The sequence below is a fragment of the Hippocampus guttulatus genome, chromosome 9 (genome assembly GCF_054856545.1).
Source record: "Hippocampus guttulatus isolate MCC_2025c chromosome 9, RoL_Hgut_1.0, whole genome shotgun sequence".
NCBI lineage: Eukaryota > Metazoa > Chordata > Actinopteri > Syngnathiformes > Syngnathidae > Hippocampus > Hippocampus guttulatus.
Window position 1 is genome coordinate 2,889,440 of NC_141269.1, and position 18,017 is coordinate 2,907,456.

Here is an 18,017-nt window from a genome sequence, read left to right on the forward strand (position 1 = left end):
CCCCAAAAAAGTCGGCCCGCCAGGTTTTTTGGTGTTGTAATATTTGCTCTTACTGGGGGATTAAAAGCCTTGACGGGGGATTTCCCAGACTGCTCAAACACACGCACACACACACACACACACACACACACACACACACACACACACACACACACACACACACACCCGCACATCACTAAGTGACTCACACAGAGGAATTCAATCTGTGTGACCGAGATGTTACACTTGTCAAGTTATTATTTTCATAATGAACCAAATGGAAAAAGCCCAGCTAATCACATTGGAAACGGTAGAGGCCCTTTCGTCACAGTCTAAAGAGCCAAATGCCTTTACAAGGCACACCTACTGGCATCTGTCAGGTGCCTTTGATACTACCTGCTGTGCGTATAATAAGTCTACACACCCCTATTCAAAATGCCAGGTTTTTGTGATGAAAAAAAAAATGAGGCCAAGAGAAATCCATTCAAAGCTTTTTCCACCATTATAAGGGAAGGTTTTCTCGACAATAATATGTTCTATTTGACCCCGCTAGTCTAAACACGGCCTCGTGATTAATATGTGCTTTGCGGAATATAAATTAAGTAGCAAAATCTACCGGTTTTCATTCATTACCGGGGGCGGCCATTTTGCCACTTGCTGTCGATTGAAAATGACATCACAGGGCTCAGGTAATGACCAATTAGGGCACAGTTGGTGAATGTCACATGACCAAATGAGATTTTGCTGCTTGTGTTTATTTATAGTTCACAAATGTAATATTAATCAGAATGCCGAGTTTAGAACACTTTTGGTTTGACTTCCCCTTTAATGTGGCCTCTAATCTGTCTAATTTAGTTGGGGGGGGGGGGGGGGGGAGAGAAAATGGTATCGGACTTGGACTCTGCCACGGGCGCCCAAAAAGTGTGATTGGGCCATCCATAGTGTTGCTAAAAGCTCAAAATAATTTTTTTTTGTGTGTGTGATTGGTTCATTGTGAGAGCCATACCCCAGTTAAAAGAGGGTGTGTAAACTTATGCAATAAAATTAATTTCCCCTTAAAAAGCTTTCAAATGATTATCACAAAAACCTGGCATTTTAATTCGGAGCGTTGAGACTTTTTAGACAAACTGTACAGCATAATAGTGTACAGAAAAAGTCTACACACCCCTGCACATACAGTCTGCATGGGACATAAGGTCACGTCGCAATATTTTTACGGTGCACAATTTGGAGCCTAGCCGAAGCATAAAGAGGAAAACTAAAATATAAGCACAGAACCACCAACAAGAAAAGATTAAATGTGACATTTGAAGCAAAAGGTTGAAAAATGTGACTTGTGTTTTTGGAGGCGACGTTTTTTGTTGTGATGGCAAAGAGGAAAAAAAGTGATTTCTGGTTTTCTCTGCTGTGCACTTGACAACCTCTTGGCAGCTCGCATCTTCTCAATCTTCTTCCTCCTCGTCCTCATCTCCCGAGGACCCGCAGATAAGAAACTTCCACTCTAATAAAACTGAGGAGGAAGAGTGAGTCATAAAAGTTTTTCCTTTTGTGGCCAAGCCTCCGCCTACTATCCATACAATCAGTTTAGGAACGACAGACAAATACTGTTCGAAGTTCACGCAGTTTCAATTTTTTTTTTGTTTTGTTTTAGTGCAGACGCTTGCGCCACTTTTGTGGCTGCTCTGCCACTGCGCCATCTCGTTTCCTCACACTTTTTTGTCGTTGCCGGTCGTCTTTCAACGGCGACGTCTTCAGCTTTGCTCGTTACAATCGCTCAAATTGGAACGAACGCTCCAATTTCCTCGTCATCAAAATCAATGCGTCCGGCAAACCGGACAAGTGCAGAGGAGACGCGTGTCCAACGCGCGTCCTCGCGCGGTGTGCGTCCGCCATTGGTCGTCAGCTGATTGTGATCTTCTGCGCGCCGAAGATTGCTCCTGGCGTCGTTGTCATGAGGTCATCCGTGCTAATGAGGCCCACGGATGGCCGCTGCTTAATGACTCTCAAGATCTCCGATGGCACCCTCCGAAAAACCTGATGGATGCATATGCACGTGAACAACTGTGCTTGTGCAATACACACACACACACACACACACACACACACACAAGGGTTCCCACACCACAGATTCACCACAAAGTATAAAGACGGTCCACTCTCGTGCCACGAGCAAGCTGGTCGTCTTTATTGCAGCGAGACGGCTGAGTGACGGAGGGCTCAGGGGGTCAAGGGGCGAACTCAACAGGGAGCCCACCCGGCAGTCCCTGCCGTGCCACCCCAGTCAAGATGTCACCTCGCCGGGGCTACAGAGGCCAAAAGTCAGCCGGTTTGTGAAAGCCCAAGTCAGACACGGCGGCCACTGCGTCCCCACACGTTCTTGAAGAAATAATCATGTGTGTCACGTGGCTTTCCCGAAATACACTTAGTCACCACTCGCAATACTTTAAAGAGGGCCGAGGCGGCTCATTTTCAAATATTTTTTTAAAAAAAAGAAAAAAAGGAAGGGAATTTACTTTTGTAATAATAAACATGTCATATTCTCAATGTGCAAATATGTTTCAACAGCACTTTTGATCACATTTTCAATCCATAGTTAAATTTCATTTAAAAAACAAATGCTGCAAGTCTGGAGTGTACGTTGTTACCTTGCTTTAATTGCTAGCGTGTCTTTTCATGCTTCCTTTAGCGTGTCTGCGGTTTCGCCTGCTTGCTGATCACTTTCTGCTTCCCTCTTGCAGCCTCGCGGACGTCTTCATCTGAAGAGCGCACCTGAAAATGTCTGACTTCCGCCTCTCCGTATTCCCCAAACGTGCGCGTCGCCCTTTTCTTACCTGGCCGCAGGCCCTCGTCTGGCCGGATGCAGACGGAAGCGACGCTGAAGAGCGAGAAGACGACGAAAGCGACCACGATGAAGGCCAGCTCAAAGCCGGAGAAAGGCACTTCCATGGGCTCGCGGCTGTGACGTAAACCCAACATACACGACGTAACATTGCAAAGTTTGACAGAAGCGTCGATGGAAAAGTTTCAGAATGGAACCTGGATTCGACGGATACAAAATAGCGTCCGATAGACACAAAATGCCTCTTTGTACCGTCGTTGTCAATGTCTGTTTAGCTCCAAAATTGGCCGCAGTTGTTTTCCGGCACTGCGGTGCAGTCAACAGACAATTTCACATCCATTCCAAATCGTGCATTCCAGGTTCAAGTCATTTTAAAGGTGCTGTGTGCGTAAAATCAATACTCTGCTTGCACACTCGATCAGAAAAGGACCCGTTTAGCGTCCTAACCAGAAATGTGACCGGAGGAAGTTTGAGATTTTGAAAAAAAAAGACTCACCGTAAAAAAAAAAAAAAAATCAGATGCAATGTGTAGAAATCACAAATGCATGAGCAGGAAGCAAGCTTTAATCTCCATGATATGTTCCAACACACAAGTAGAGTCCAGCGTGAGTCCCGGAAGCAAATATGAGCACATCCTAGCGCAAGGTACACAACTCCTTCACCCACGCACACACATGGAGAGGCAACCACCCATGTGGACTTTGCCATGAAATGAAACACACTCAGCAGCCGCCCACACGGCTTTGATGTCATCTTGGCAGGCTCGCAAGCGGAGGAGGAAGCTCAATTTGGAGCGTCTTGCCGTCCTGGTCTTCAGACAATCGACTCTTCGTTGCACAGGGAAATGCGCCTCCCTTCATTAAAATAACCAAATATATTCACTGCTTCACTTTTGACACATTGTTACAGCCTTATTCCCCCCAAAAGGTAAACCCCTGTAATGAATTACACATTTTATTTTGGGTGTAATTGCACTCTCGGCCACTAGATGGTGACACATTTATGTTTAAAAATCACATCTGCCTCAGGATTCACAGCCTAAATCGTACCTGTAGGACGTTCCTCATGGATTATTCCAGCCAGGGTGAAGAGGCCGAAAACCAAGAGGGAGAAGACGACGGTCAGCTCCTCAAGCGCACCCAATAAGAACGCCATCGTCGTCCAACACTGGTAACTTGCTCTTACAAACACACTCACACGCTTATAGAGCAGTGAAGTGCACGCTTACGCCTTTCAAATTCAAGACAGATCAAGTTAACGCGAATTATTTATGAATGGCCTTTGTGACTCTGTGTGTGCGTGTTTTAACACTTGAAGCGTGTCTACCCGTTGGGCTGCGCTGTTTGCAAATCGCTGGCGTCAGGTGGCGTAATGGTCTCACTTTTCAGTGGACCCCTATAACCACATGCCCAAAAGACTGACCAAGAATATAAACGTGTGTGTGTGTGGGGGTTTTTATTTATTTTTATTTTTTAAACCAAATTACGACATCTGAAACTTCATCCCAACAGTGGGGAAAAGTAATGGAACTGAAGAATGCACCTGGCTAGCTTAATGCTAACATAACATGGAGAACACCATTGGCAGGCTAACACTGAACATGATTAGTCACGGTGTTAGAAGCAAACAAACGAGGGTGAGCATCCCGTCTAGTCAATATCACAATACTCCGAGTAGGAGTTGGGTCGAAACCTTTTACCCCCAAAATAGTCACTTTTCAGGAGACCCCCCAAAAACGCCATCTTTCTTCAACCATTAACATCAGATTCTCAAAGGTTTTCAACACTTTTGATTGGTCGAAAATGTGGACTGACCAATGGATTTGTGGGGGGGGAAAAGTGAAATTGATCAAATTGCGACATAGGAAGTTTTGGTTCGATGTCAGCGATACCTTGTTTATCCTCTGCAAAAAAATAAAATAAATGCTGAGAATAATGATGGCGCTTAGATCCGGAGCATTCATCATCTCTTTTACGATAGCTTTTGAAATTTCAGAAAAGTTGAGACGTGTTTTTTTTTTTTTTTTTTTTTTTTTATATCAAGAAGCTCACAACTTGCTGAGAGTTTCATTTGTCTGTATTCCACTGCCCCCCGATGGCTAATGCAGGCACACCAGAAGGAGCAGCACAATGAAATAAATTGCATTAAATCATGATACACAAATTTAATTCTTCACATCCCATTTCAAATAAAATATTAGAGTTCTATTTTCTTGAATTAAAAAAAAACATTTTGGGGGTGGGGGGCTGGAACAGATTCTTTTTAAAGCACCACTGGACTGGGGTTAAGAAGTTGGAGAACCACTGGTATTGGTTCAATTGAGGTCTCTCTCTTTCTTTCCCACGCACACACACACACACACGCGCGCGCAGTTTAGTCTTGAAGTATTTTTAAGGCAGGTAAGTATCTATCTTGAGGAAATAACATGTCCGTTTCATTTGTTGTATGTGTGTTTGTAGCATCCACGCACACATGTCGTGTAATCCCATTAGTTCGGAGAAGAGGGTGGGGGGTTGGATTGAGGTTAGTTTTAGCCTTAATCCCCTCGCGGAGCGTATGCTTATTATTACCGGGCATGCACAACAAAATCCAGCACGCCAACACACACCTCCCGTTTGTTTACTGCCTCTCTCTCGCTCTCTCGCTCTGTCAGCAGGCCCGACCACGAGAAGGAAGGAAGGCCGGCTGGACGAACGGAGGGAAGCAAGGCGGGAGGGAGGGAGCGGAGTAGTTTCCCAGTCGCCATGACAACCTCACCCCCAGCCATCTCCACCGCCGTCTTCTTGATCTAATCCCACCATCCGGATCGGGAAGCGCAAGGTGTCGCGGGACTTGCCTTGTGTCCTTCGACGGGATGGCCGCCCATCGAAGGACGGCAAGGCGCGGGGATGCCATGGGACTAACGCCAACGTCTGTGTGTGCTTGAGTGTGTGCGTGTGTGCTTGAGTGTGTGTGTGTTGCCCGGAAACCACCAGCATGCCCGTACACCAGATCACGGTGGTCCCAGCCAAGGAGAACGGCAAAAGCGGCCCTCGGCCCAAAGACAGGAACGAGGTAAGTTCCTGAGCCACTTCTTCGGAATATGGATCAGCGTCATCCATATGAACAAGTCATGCCAAATTTAATGCAGACGTCTATCCCAAGTCAAGCAATTTGGACTTCAACTAAAATGCTCTGAGGGAAATTACTTGGAGTTCAATCTTAAGCATCATGTTAGCAAATCTGGTGAGAATTCAGCTCAGTGAGCCATCAAGCATTTATATTATATTCTTGACTCCCCTCTAATATTCGTCTGATGCATTGAATAACTTTTTACCTCATAAATCCAGTTCATGAAAACATTTTCATTGATTCTTTTTCTTTTTTTTTTCTTCTTATTTCTATTAAATCACCCAGGTAAGCAGAAAATTTTAATCAGAGGTCGCATTTTGAATCCCTAAATGTGTTTTTGATGCTGATTTGGAAAAAAAGACAGACTTCACTTTTTTCGAGCACATTCGGTTTTTGAAACATTTTCATTTTTTGTTTTGACCAATAAAACCTTGCACAGTGCGGATGTTACCATGCATTATAATAGAGAGCTACGACGCTTCAGAATAAATTCCACCTCTTGCTGGACCTAACTCACAATCAATGAACATCACAATAAATATGACTATATTGCATATTACATTATAGTGCTACTCACCGTGGCCACATGGGGGCAGTATAACAGACAATGATATTTTGTAAATTATGCCTGGATGATTTGGCCAAAATCTTTGGTTAGTTTTTAACATATGGATTGTTTGTTGAGCACTAGGTAAAAAAAAAGAGTAATGAAGTAAACTACAATCCTCAAACAACTGTTTGACCTTCCTTCTACTGTATGGACATACAACGATCAATATCGGCGAGCACTCAAACACACATTTCTCTCACTCTGCCTTTAAACAAAATGGTCTTGGCGAATCCCTAAGGGTGTATACCTAAATATATTCAGTGCGGCTCTCACACCACACCACCTAATCCCTCCACCACTCCCTTCCACAAGTAGCAGGCACATGTTCCATCAGCTGCCTTCAACCTGCATCACATCCAAGAGGGATTCGCCGCGGGGGCAGGTAGGCCAGAGCCGCGTCGCTCGTCACTCAAACATCATTGCGATGCGTTTGGAATAGCCGGAATACCTTGTTGTGGATCATGTCGCTTGAGCGCTTCACTAAACTCGTCGGGTTAATCGTAGCATAGAATCCGCTGCAAGGGGGGACAAGCTCGGTGAACAGCTGCTTTAAAAGTCAGCGCACAGAGCTTAGATCGACCTTACTTCGAACTGTGGGTATTTAACACTCGTTCAAGGAGTATGAAATGCATTTTTTAAAAATCTGATTAACATGCACTGTATTTGAAATTACTGTGACAGAGTGACCTTTTTTTGGTATCATTTGAATTTATTTTTTTTAATCACGAGTATAGTGCCAAGTGTGGAGACATTTAAGAGGGAGGAGGAATTTCTAATTTTTACGGCTTTTTTTTAAACATTAGCCAATTCATATAAAAAGTCTACACACCCCATTCAAATGCAAGGTTTGTAGTAAATCCCCCCCCCCCCCCTGGCACTGCCCTCTCGAAAAGATTTTTTTATTTTTGGGGGGGCAAGGGGAACGTTGATCAAGGGTGTGTCGACTTTCTATCGCCACTGTATTTCTTTTTGTGTTCTGAAAATGAAATATTCTCTCTCCCTCTCTCTCTCTCTTTAGAAAAAAACATTTTATACATACAGTATATAAAATATTTTGCCAGTGAAAGGCAAACGACGTACGTTTTCCTTCCCCTCCCTCGAGCCAATCGTTGATTTAGTTGACATTTCAAAACAGCAGTTGACCATAAATCACTGAACCATAAATTGAACAACAATGAGTGCCCTTTTCTTAACATTTCCAGACTCATGGTGATGATGATGATGATGATCACACTTGCGCGCGCACACTCAAGCTCAGAGCCGCTAATAGCAAATCAGGCTAGCAGCAAATCCCTTGATCAGCTTAGATGAGGCACTCTTGTCTGTACGCGTGGCTGTCCTTTTTTTTTCTCCCAGTTCCACTGTACTCACAATTTTGCGTGGGTGTGTGTGGGCCGGGGTGTGTTTCACTGAATTAGCTTGCAGCATTAAATGATGATGCGCAAACCGCTACTTTTATTTCATGAGGTTCTTAGTTTTTTAGTTTTCTGTACGACTGTAGTTTGCTTCGCTTTTAAATATCAGAGCTGCATTTCGCACCGATGCTCCTCAGACTGATTGCTTTGCGGGACTGTTTGAGGCGTCGTCCTGGTTGGAACGTTGGAAGTCGCGCGGGTTGACCACGTGACATTTTCATAAAGAGCATCATTCCGCCATACTGATTTCCTGTCTTCTCCTCTTTACGCTTCAGGGCCCTCAGGCCAAGACCCCTGGTCGCTCAGGGAGTCGATCCAGCAACATCTCCAAGGTAACCTCACGCATGGGCTTTGACATCCCGACGTAACAACCGCACACAAACACACATTTGAGACATTTGCACCACAGGGAATCAAGTACCTTGAAAAGTGACCGCGTTGTTTCACATGATCACTTCCAGGCAAGCAACTCGACAGCAGGACAAACCAGCGTCTCCAAGACGTCCGTCACCCCATCTACTCAGGATATTTGCAGGTAGAGCATTTTTTATCGTCTCTAAGATTAGCCCAACCTATGGTACCAACCCCTGCTGGAAATATATGGCACTGAAGAATTACTCCGCCAGACGGGCTCAGCTGTGTGGCTGTGAAAGTGTGGTTTTTGTGTGTGTGTGTGTGTGTGTGTGTGTGTGTGTGTGTGTGTGTGTGTGTGTGTGTGTGTCGATGAGGGGCCGCAAAAGTCATTCAGGGTTACCTATTACACAAACACGAGTGAAATTCTTCTCCGCTTAGCTTCATGCTAACAAACAATACAAAGCGCCATTGACATGCTAGCAGCTAGCATGGAGTTTGACAAGGCCCAAAGATGTAACCCTGAATTTTGTCCCTGACGGCCTCTCATACTGTACGTGTTGCCCCATTGTGCTCATGTCATCACCATCTTCTTCCCATTTCTCAAATATTGTGTTGGATCCGATCAATAAATTGCAAGAGAGCAGCGTCTAAACGTGTTTAATATGGGCTAGTCGTGTTAAATTTAAACTGCCGCCAGCATCAGATTCAGATTAAAACTCCTTCAATATACAAAGTGCACATTGTAAAATGCATCATATAACTTTGAAATGATTTGGAAACAAATTGCAGAATTACATGACTTCAACCATATTTGAATTTACCAACTCCATGAAGGAGAATTTATCACATGATCAGATTCGTTTCCTTAATGAGGAATGAGAAAAATCATATTGCTCAACACAATCTAATATGATCTATAAAAGGAGTAGAATTATTGTTAAAATGTTTTCTGCATCATGTAAAAGTTGGGTGGATTTTCTTTTCCTTTTTTTTTAACATCAAATTTTGCATTTTAAATATGTCACCTCATTCATCACATTGTCATCTCATCTCAGCAACCATCTGTTTGTGTGTGTGTGCGTGTGGCTGTCTGCTCGCGTGTGTTCAGTGTTGTCCAGCTGACCCGCGTTGAGGAGGATGTGTCCGAATTGCCCACCGCCAGCGACAACAAGATCCCGCGCCCCGCTCCCATGACGATCCCCAGCGCCGCTCTCGGGCCCTCGGCCCCGCCCCCCAAGAAGCAGGTGAAGCGCCGCCACCGCCGCAAGAGGAACAGCTTCGGCCCATTGGACTGCGTGGAGGCCAAAGACCCGCAACGCAGCGAGACGCGGTCGGAGCGCCCCTCGCGCGATCCCCCGGCGCGCTTCCGCTGCCTGGATTCCACCTCGGAGGACGAGAAGCCGGCGAACCGCAGTTGGGCTCAGGAGAAGTCCAGGCGGGCTCGCCACCGCAGCCGGAGCAAAAGCGGCGAGGATGTGACCGAGGTGATGGAGTTGCAATCGGTGAGCTCCAACGAGTGCAAGGAGGAGCGCCCCCTAGTGGTGGACCACGGCGTGAAAAATCGACGCGGCAAAAGTAGCAGCGGTGGCAGCGGGCACAGCTCGCTGCGGGAAAGCTTGCCCGGTATGGACAAGGAGCCCAGTCCGCCTGACAGCTCGTCGGAAAACGGCGAGGAGGAGATGATTACGAAAAAGTATCAGGAGAAGGGGGCAGGGCACGGGGACATGGCGGCGCCCGCGCCTCAAAAGCGCTGCGGCGCCAACGGCGCGCCGCCTCGCGCTGGCTCCGATGACTCCGAGTTGGAGGTGTGCAGGTCAGTCGGGGCCGTGCGGCGACACGCTGCCCCTAGGACGTGTCAAAGGGGGTCAGCTTCCAAATCTACACGAGCCCCTTTCACACCAGCAAATCGCCGCATCCGTAACGGTCGGCCGCTCTGTCAGCCGTTCGTTCAACGGGACAAACGGTCAAAGACGCAAAAACAAAATGACAAACGCTCAAACTCAAATCCAGACACATGCAGACGAAATGACAGATGCCACACCCCTTATAGGCGGACCTACAACACTACGTTCATGCCATTTCAATTTGTTTTAATGAGGCTTAAAATGCTTTTTATGTCTTTATAGGTGCTTTGTTTTTGTTTTTTTCCTTCACTACACTCCGGGCTCCAGTTTTATTTCGGAACCGCTTGCAGCACTGCTCCGCCCTTCGTTGTCGTGGTGACCAAAGCCAGACTCGTCACTGGCCCGGCAGTCAAGGCGGCGGGATAAAATTAAAAAGCCATATGATTTTGGAGGGTTTTTTTTCTCATAAAAGACTTCATTTGATTTTGGAAAAAAAACAACATGACAAGATCATTCAATCAGTCAACTTACAGGATAAATAAGAAAAATACAGACAAGATTTTAAGACTGCCAAATTACAAAATGAAAAAGAACATGATTTTTTAAAATTATTAATTACAAAAAAATTTACATTTAATCTTTAAAATGACAAGATTATCGTCACTTTAAGAAAAAAAATAATATATCATCACTGTGCAGGGGTAAAACGTTTTTTGAATATCTTCCCATTGTAAAAGAGTTGACATTTGAAATGAGATCAGCTCTTGTGAAATGAAATCAAAATGAATTGCGTCCAAGGGAGGTCTGATTTAGTTTCTCATGAGAAAAGAGTTGATGAGAAAAATTGTCAAGGTAACAAATCCCCGCGGAAGCGCTCCTTGGCACCACTTTTTCCTCCAGCTCTAACATAAGAACCGTTGCAACTTTTTTCTTCGCTACCGGCTCGGTGCCAATAAAAGACGTGCACGCCAGGGCTTTTTGTCAAAGTGTGTGCGATTTTTTAAATTATTTTTTTTCTGTGCAGGATCTGCCACTGCGAGGGCGACGAGGAGTGTCCGCTCATCATGCCGTGCCACTGCACGGGTAGCCTGAGCTTCGTGCACCAAGCGTGTCTCTACCAGTGGATCAAGTCCTCAGACACCCGCTGCTGTGAGCTCTGCAAGTTCGATTTCATCATGGAGACCAAACTAAAACCTCTGCGCAAGGTATACACACACACAATCACACACACACACACACACACACACACAATCACACACACAATTTTAATTGAATTGCAGTACTAAATCACGACACACTCACCATTGAATTTTTTATTTAAAAAAAAAAACACACGTCACCGGCGCGAATACGCTATCACGAGATGAAATGTTTTGTCATACTTTCTGGCCAGTGGGAGAAGTTGCACATGTCCAAAAGCGAGAGAAGGAAGACCTACTGCTCGGTGTTGTTTCACCTCATTGCCATCGTGTGCATGCTGTGGTCCGTGTACATCCTGGTCAAGAGAACCACCGAGGAGATCAAACTGGGCAAGAACGGTCAGTATACCCGTGCTGTGTCCTCACTGTGTCATCCATACGTCCGTAATTGATCAAGGACTCCCTTGAAAATGCAGTTGGGGGGTGGGGGGGGGACTAATTAGTTTTGTTTTGGGTGACAGATGTTGGTATTTGCTTCAGAGTCGAGGTGTGCAGCACGTGTCATAGTGTCGTACAAATGTCAATGTCCTCCCATAGAAATGAATTCAGATGGAAACGTTCTAGCAAAAGTAGCAACAAGTGATGTGTTTTGGTCCTTGGCCATTGGTGTGATTGTCACATTTTCAACCGCACGATATGTATCAAGGCCACTTGCCAGCTCAATGCTAAACTCTTCGTCAAGTTACGGTACAAGCTAAACGGCTTTGGGCTGGCCAAGAAGTTCCTCCACTCACTTCAACATAGTACCTTGTAACCAATGTGCCCCAAGACGGAACCAAAGCGCAACTTTTTATATTATGGCCCGAGCACAACAACAGTAATTTTTTCTGCAAATAACAGAGCCTAGCTTCGAAGAAAATAAAAAAGGATGTCATATATATGCAGGGGAAACACCGAGTTACTATTATAATTAGAACTCTTTCTTTTCACTCTTCCAGCTTTATTTTTGTGTCTTTATGATGCTATTTATTGCAACTTTATGATAGCACATGAGAGTTTGGATTTCATGGTAAATGTATTATTCCTGAACGTCTGTACAGAAGAGGATGGTCAAACACTTGAGAATTATACTTTACGTAATTACACACTACGTGGTGACCTTTTGCCCCCGCATCTTGCACCTGACAAATACTTCATAAAAAAATAAAAAACTCAAACTAATATTAAAACTAAGAAAAGCTACCATAAACTAAAACATAGCATTTTTGAAAGAATAAAAAAATAAATAAACACACAAAAAATACTTCTCGAAAAACTAAAACTAACTGAATTTATTAAAAAAAAAAAAAAACTAATGAAAAATTGAAAATTCTAATAACTCTGTACAGTACATGAAATAATCTGCCCAAATCCAGTTCTGTTGTATTTAACTTCTAATATTTTTACATTTCATCTTTAAGAAGTGTTTGATTTGAAACATTTCTTGAGGCACTGCTATTTCGTCCTTGAATTAAGCGCAGTGTTCATGTTCAACGGCATCATGTGACAGCGGATTTCTAGGAGGCGTGGCCATGATACATGCTCATGAAAGTAGCCGTCACTCAGTAGAAGTTATTGGTGCAAAACGAAAAAAACCCAGAGAAAAATTAACACTGTTCGATTGCAGAGGAATTATGGCGGCTTTCGCTCCTGAAGTACTATACCCCTCAGGGTAAGCACGGCACCCCTTCACGACTTACTCCTGTGAGTGATGGTGGCGCCCCCCGCAGGGGGAATAACTCTGCTACGCCGTGTCCCTCCCCTCCAGGCGTCTTGGAGTGGCCCTTCTGGACCAAATTGATCGTGGTGGCCATCGGCTTCACGGGGGGCCTCATCTTCATGTATATCCAGTGCAAGGTGTACCTGCAGCTGTGGCGCCGCCTCAAGGCCTTCAACCGCATCATCACCGTGCAGAACTGCCCCGACAAGAGCCGGCTCGCCAACGGCAAGCGCCAGGCGCCCGCGGAGGGGCCCGCACCCTCGGACGCGTGCTCGGAGGCGGCGGTGGCGGCCAGGCACAATCCGGTTTGAAGGCGGCAACATTTTGCATCGAGATGCATTGGACTTCAAGCGTGTAAGAAGGTTCATATTGGCTTTGCTTTGTAGCAGTATTTCTTTGTATATGTAAGAGTACCTCGCTAAAGTGAGTAAAATGCCCTCCATTGTGGGTTCTGGGTTTGTGATCCCGCTGTCACAATTTTTATTTGTTGTTGTTGTTTTGTACAGTTAATTTTGGGCTCATGTGAATCTATTTGGGTGTAATTACACTGTTGACCACTAGATGGTGACACACCAACGTGACACGTTAAATTTGAAAGAATGAAATAGGAAGTTTTTCAGCACGGCCTAGTTCTTTTTGAAAATTGGCCATCCACTGTAGTCCTGCGTTTTACGCCTACAGAAAGCGATGTCTGTTTTTCTTTTTTTAGCATGATATTAGTGATGGCAAGTTGCGACCTTTGTGAGGATAAGTGGATTACAAAATGGATGGATAAAAGTTAGTGAGTTTGAAAAACTAAAACTAACCTAAATTTAAAATAAAAAAAAATAAAACGTTTTTTAAAAAATTATACAAACCTAATGAAAACCTACTGAATTTGAAAATCATGAGTCAAAACTAACATTTTAAAACGAACTACATTTTTTTTTTAGAAATCCAAAACTACAGGATAATAACCCTGGTATTCACTTTGGTGAGATACGATAAAATGGTTTTCATTTTCCTGACACGTTTCAGCAAATGACTGCTGCCTTCATGATGACTTTTTTTTGTTGTTGCTGTCAACCTTGAATAATTCACTTCACGGGTGTTTTTGTCTCTCAAGGTGAACATGAGCAGGCCGGCAGGCAAGTGGCGATTCACCCTGATGACCACCAAGAGCGAGGAAGAGGTCTCGGCCCCGGAAAGATTTGTTCATGCTGAGTAATGATTCCATCATGCCATACTTTTGGGACACCTCCATTCCCTTCATGCACTTTGTCAAACCGCACGAAAATCCCCTCGATACGTACCGTTGAGCCCTGGGTAGGCAAAGTACAGCTGAAGCCCAGAAATTTTAAAAAAAGTGAATTACTATGACGAAATACAGGTGCATGTCAATAAATGAGAATATCGGGAAAATGTCCATCGTGAAATACACCATGGCGGCAACGAATGATCGTTTTCAGAATCGGTGATTAACCGTTGCACCTCTAAATGACCATATTTGGTCATTTTGCTGATTTTATTCCAGGTAACAATAATCCAAACTCCACTATCTCGAAAAATTAAAAGAGAAACTATTTTATCTCGAACAGAAAATGGAATTGGCCTCACGTTGTCCTGCGTATCATAATTCCTTCCGTATGAGTTTCCCTTTTGGAATTGAACCGAGAAAAATAAAATGACATTTTCTCCAATATTCAAATTTATCGACATCGTCCTGTAATTCATGTATTTCAACAACATACAGTATTTCGTTTGGTTTGGTGAGTTTATTTCCGGACAGCTTTTCCCACATGGACAGTCAGCTCCCCCCCAGTAAGCATGATCATTTGTAGCTTCAAGACATCATTTGGGGGGGTTCAAAGGTCAGAATGCAGTCTTTCACCTTGGCGCTACGTCTAGAAACAATGTCGTAGTGACTTGGTTCATTTTTCTACCAGAGTCGCCACAAAAAGTTAGCAAAACCAGAACGATGCCATTTTTTCCCCCCTCTCTTTTTGATTGGATAAAAACACATTCTGACTCTTAGCCTGTGCAATAAACAAACTGTAGAAAGTTGTTTGTGGTTAAAAAGGCTCATGAAAGGAAACCGAAATGTCTTAGCTGGAGTCGGACATCAGAGCGCTTTTGTCCAACTCGTCATCGTTGTCATCACTTTCATTATCATCCAATTCTTCTTCTTCGTCGTCGTCTTTTTCTTCTTGGTTGTGCGTCTGCTCTTTTTTGTCCTTGACTTCCAAGGCCGTGTGGGAAACCTTCCTGAGTTGAATGTTCGGAAGTTTCTTCAGATCTCCCGTCCATTCCCTGCAGGAGCAAAACATCACTTTACTTAGTCCGCGTCTTGACACAAGCCAATTTGAATGCATTTATGAGAGAGCGAAGGGTCTTTCACATATTGGTGGTCATGAGAGCAGGGGTTCCCAAACCACTGGGCCACGGCCCTAATCCGAGAAGTTCCCACTGTCTGCGAGGCCGTGAAGTATGTCTGAATGTCTTTGGATGCGCAAGGTTATTGATCGACCACTGCTTGTGCTCGTTTTATCGTCTGAGAGGACCGTATAAGATTTTATCGACTCATATTGACAGAAGAATTTAAAAAGGAGCTTTCTAAAGTTACTAAAGGAGTATACTTGTTGAATTAATTGAATAAAAAAATGTATTAGCATCAATTTATGGCACCCGTTACTGATGCTTTGCTAAATGTAGAGCGAGAGAAAAAAAATTGACGCTTTCAAGTGAATCAAATTTGACTTTCTCTACACCTTGGAATGCAGATGTTCAGCGGTTTAATGTTTCAGTGCTTTCTAAACAACTATTTTATGCTCCGCTCACCTGAATGTTTTCAGATTTTTGGTGTTGATAAAGTCTGGGATCTCTGTGGAAAGAAAGCACATTGAATCAATATTGATTATTACGAACATGTACCAGTCTGGATAAAATGGACATTTACAAGCACGGACCGAAGCCGGCGCCGTGGTACAGCGCCCGCTCGCGCTCAACGGTCTGCTTGATGAAGTCCTCCCTGGCGCCGTGAACGCGCCCCTGACGCCCCTTGATGCCTTTCACCAGCTCGATCTGCTCCAGCTCGCCGTCGAACCGCTGCAGGTACCTACAACATACACGCGCGCACCGTAACTCACAACATTTTCGGGATGTCGGCTTTCACTTGATCGATTAAAAAAATATATAGTAATAATACATTTATTTATTATTTATTCATAATACATTTGGACAAGCAGCTAGTAGATAGTAAACGATTCTTTGAAAAAAAGAGGCTTCACGCTGTTTATTGCCAGTTCCAGTTAAATGTCAAACCCAAATCAAAGATATCAAATAAACATACGTGTTGTGTATTTAAACAAACTAAAATAACCCTTTAAAAAGTCCGCTATCTTAATGTTCACACACAATGCGAAATTCAACCAGAGTTCATTTACAACGCACATTAAGACCGACGCTCTAACAAAGTGTGGTTCATACATCAAACATGAGAATAATGTAAGGAAGAGAAATTATTCTCATCAAAGTAAACAATAAAAGGTCCCTTGTATTATACTGCCCCCTGGTGGACAAGACGAATGCCCCTTAAGGAGCAGTACAATCCTCAAATCCCATGACGCACAAACTATTAAACTCTTGTATTGTATAACACATATCAGATCATTTTAAGATGCTGCCCCACCTTTCGATGATGTCACAAGCGTCCTTCGTTGTAAACGTAGTCTTTTCTGGGTCCAACTGGCCCTGAAACCATAACAGCTTCTCACCTGTGAATGGGAAATGTATCCCATATTAAAAAAATCAAAAACACCGATTAAAATAAATCCTAATTAACTTACCAATGTTGTTCAGACGTGCAGCTTTTTCAACTTTTTGTCTGCGGAAACAAAACGGTTACAATATGGCGACGTACCAATACGGAAGAAGGAACCCGATGGAGTTTTATTTATACCTTCGCTATTGCAACAGTAATGCAGGAAATATTTGTATCAGAAATCAATGGAAAACATTCCAATGCAAATTCGGAAACTGACCGTTCTTTCTTTTTGAGTCGTATTTCCTCGCGGGCCATGTAGGCTGCTTTCCGACTGTACGGATGCACGACCTTCTCCGGGGCTTTCCCTTTTTTCTGTGTCTTCGGCTGAAGAAAAAAAATACAATCATATGAAAGACAGTCACCTGTGAAATATGTATTCTGTCATCGAAATTGTGATCGATTTGTTTCGCTGTTAAAAGAAATAGACGCTCGGTCTCACCATTATAGAAACAGAGATGTATTAGCTCTGCCGTGAAAACTCGTGGTTGGTTTGTTGACAGCTGAGCCGGAAGCGGAAACAGTCAATTTCACTCCAGAAAAAGTTCGGGTGAAAGAAAAGTGGGAGTCATTGGTTCCTGTGCTTGAATGCGAGTTTCGTCTTGCACGTCAAGAAATAAAAGTAAAATAAACAACAGCAAAATTCATTGATTAAATGTGAAATGTAGTGAATTGTAAATGTAATTTTAAGGGAAAAGATGATACATAACGGGACAAGAAAAACATTTACATACATACATACATTTCCAAATTTTTATCAAATTATTACAAGCAACATTTAATAATGTCATTGTTAAAGAATTAGTAACAAATAATGTCTGGAGGTTATTTTAAATTTTATATGTAAAATAATGGCCAAAATAATTATATATACACAGCTGAACGCAGGGTATAGTTATTGGTGACACAAAATGTCTGCCAAATATCAGACTACTTAATTTCACCAATTTTAATTTATTTAAATGTAAATACTGTAGCTTCATAATGTATTTTTATAGCTACAGTTTTTTAAACAATTGATTCGGACTACATTCTTTATTGCTTCTTCATCTTTTTTTTTTCATAAGGAAATTGCGTCCATATTGCTAAATTCTATTGGTAGTCATACGCTTTCTGAGAATTATTAATCATTTTACACGAAATGCTTGACCCAGTCACAATTGTCACA

At 43.5% G+C, this 18,017-nt stretch overlaps 2 protein-coding genes and 1 long non-coding RNA gene across 8 annotated transcripts; 1 reads left to right on the plus strand and 2 right to left on the minus strand.

Annotated features, from left to right (window-relative positions):
- Window positions 1-47: 47 nt before the first annotated feature.
- Window positions 48-2,948, minus strand: LOC147199859 (uncharacterized). 2 transcript variants are annotated; one of them, XR_015101769.1, is made up of 3 exons: window positions 2,811-2,948; window positions 2,625-2,735; window positions 48-2,013 (listed from the first exon to the last, which is right to left on the minus strand). It is a non-coding gene; the product is annotated as an uncharacterized LOC147199859 (long non-coding RNA). The 2 variants fall into 2 exon arrangements; XR_015101768.1 differs by having other exon boundaries at window positions 48-2,355.
- An 891-nt stretch (window positions 2,949-3,839) lies between these two features.
- Window positions 3,840-15,923, plus strand: marchf1 (membrane-associated ring finger (C3HC4) 1). 5 transcript variants are annotated; one of them, XR_015101767.1, is made up of 10 exons: window positions 3,840-3,988; window positions 5,472-5,872; window positions 8,230-8,286; window positions 8,416-8,489; window positions 9,417-10,121; window positions 11,177-11,357; window positions 11,546-11,690; window positions 12,958-13,002; window positions 13,099-13,412; window positions 14,156-15,923. XR_015101767.1 is itself a non-coding variant. In XM_086119337.1 (10 exons), the coding sequence occupies exons 2-9, from the start codon at window positions 5,795-5,797 to the stop codon at window positions 13,359-13,361; spliced, it is 1,548 nt and encodes a 515-aa protein (XP_085975463.1). In that variant the 5' UTR covers window positions 3,840-3,988; window positions 5,472-5,794; the 3' UTR covers window positions 13,362-13,404; window positions 14,156-15,923. The 5 variants fall into 5 exon arrangements, 4 of the variants coding, with proteins under 4 accessions (XP_085975463.1, XP_085975464.1, XP_085975466.1 ...); XM_086119337.1 differs by having other exon boundaries at window positions 13,099-13,404; XM_086119338.1 differs by having other exon boundaries at window positions 5,475-5,872; window positions 13,099-13,404.
- Window positions 14,785-17,379, minus strand: tma16 (translation machinery associated 16 homolog). The gene is made up of 7 exons (XM_086119345.1): window positions 17,292-17,379; window positions 17,070-17,176; window positions 16,875-16,912; window positions 16,718-16,802; window positions 15,996-16,144; window positions 15,868-15,910; window positions 14,785-15,339 (listed from the first exon to the last, which is right to left on the minus strand). Exons 1-7 carry the CDS (start codon window positions 17,292-17,294, stop codon window positions 15,135-15,137), a joined length of 630 nt encoding a protein of 209 aa, XP_085975471.1. The 5' UTR covers window positions 17,295-17,379; the 3' UTR covers window positions 14,785-15,134.
- Window positions 17,380-18,017: the final 638 nt, after the last annotated feature.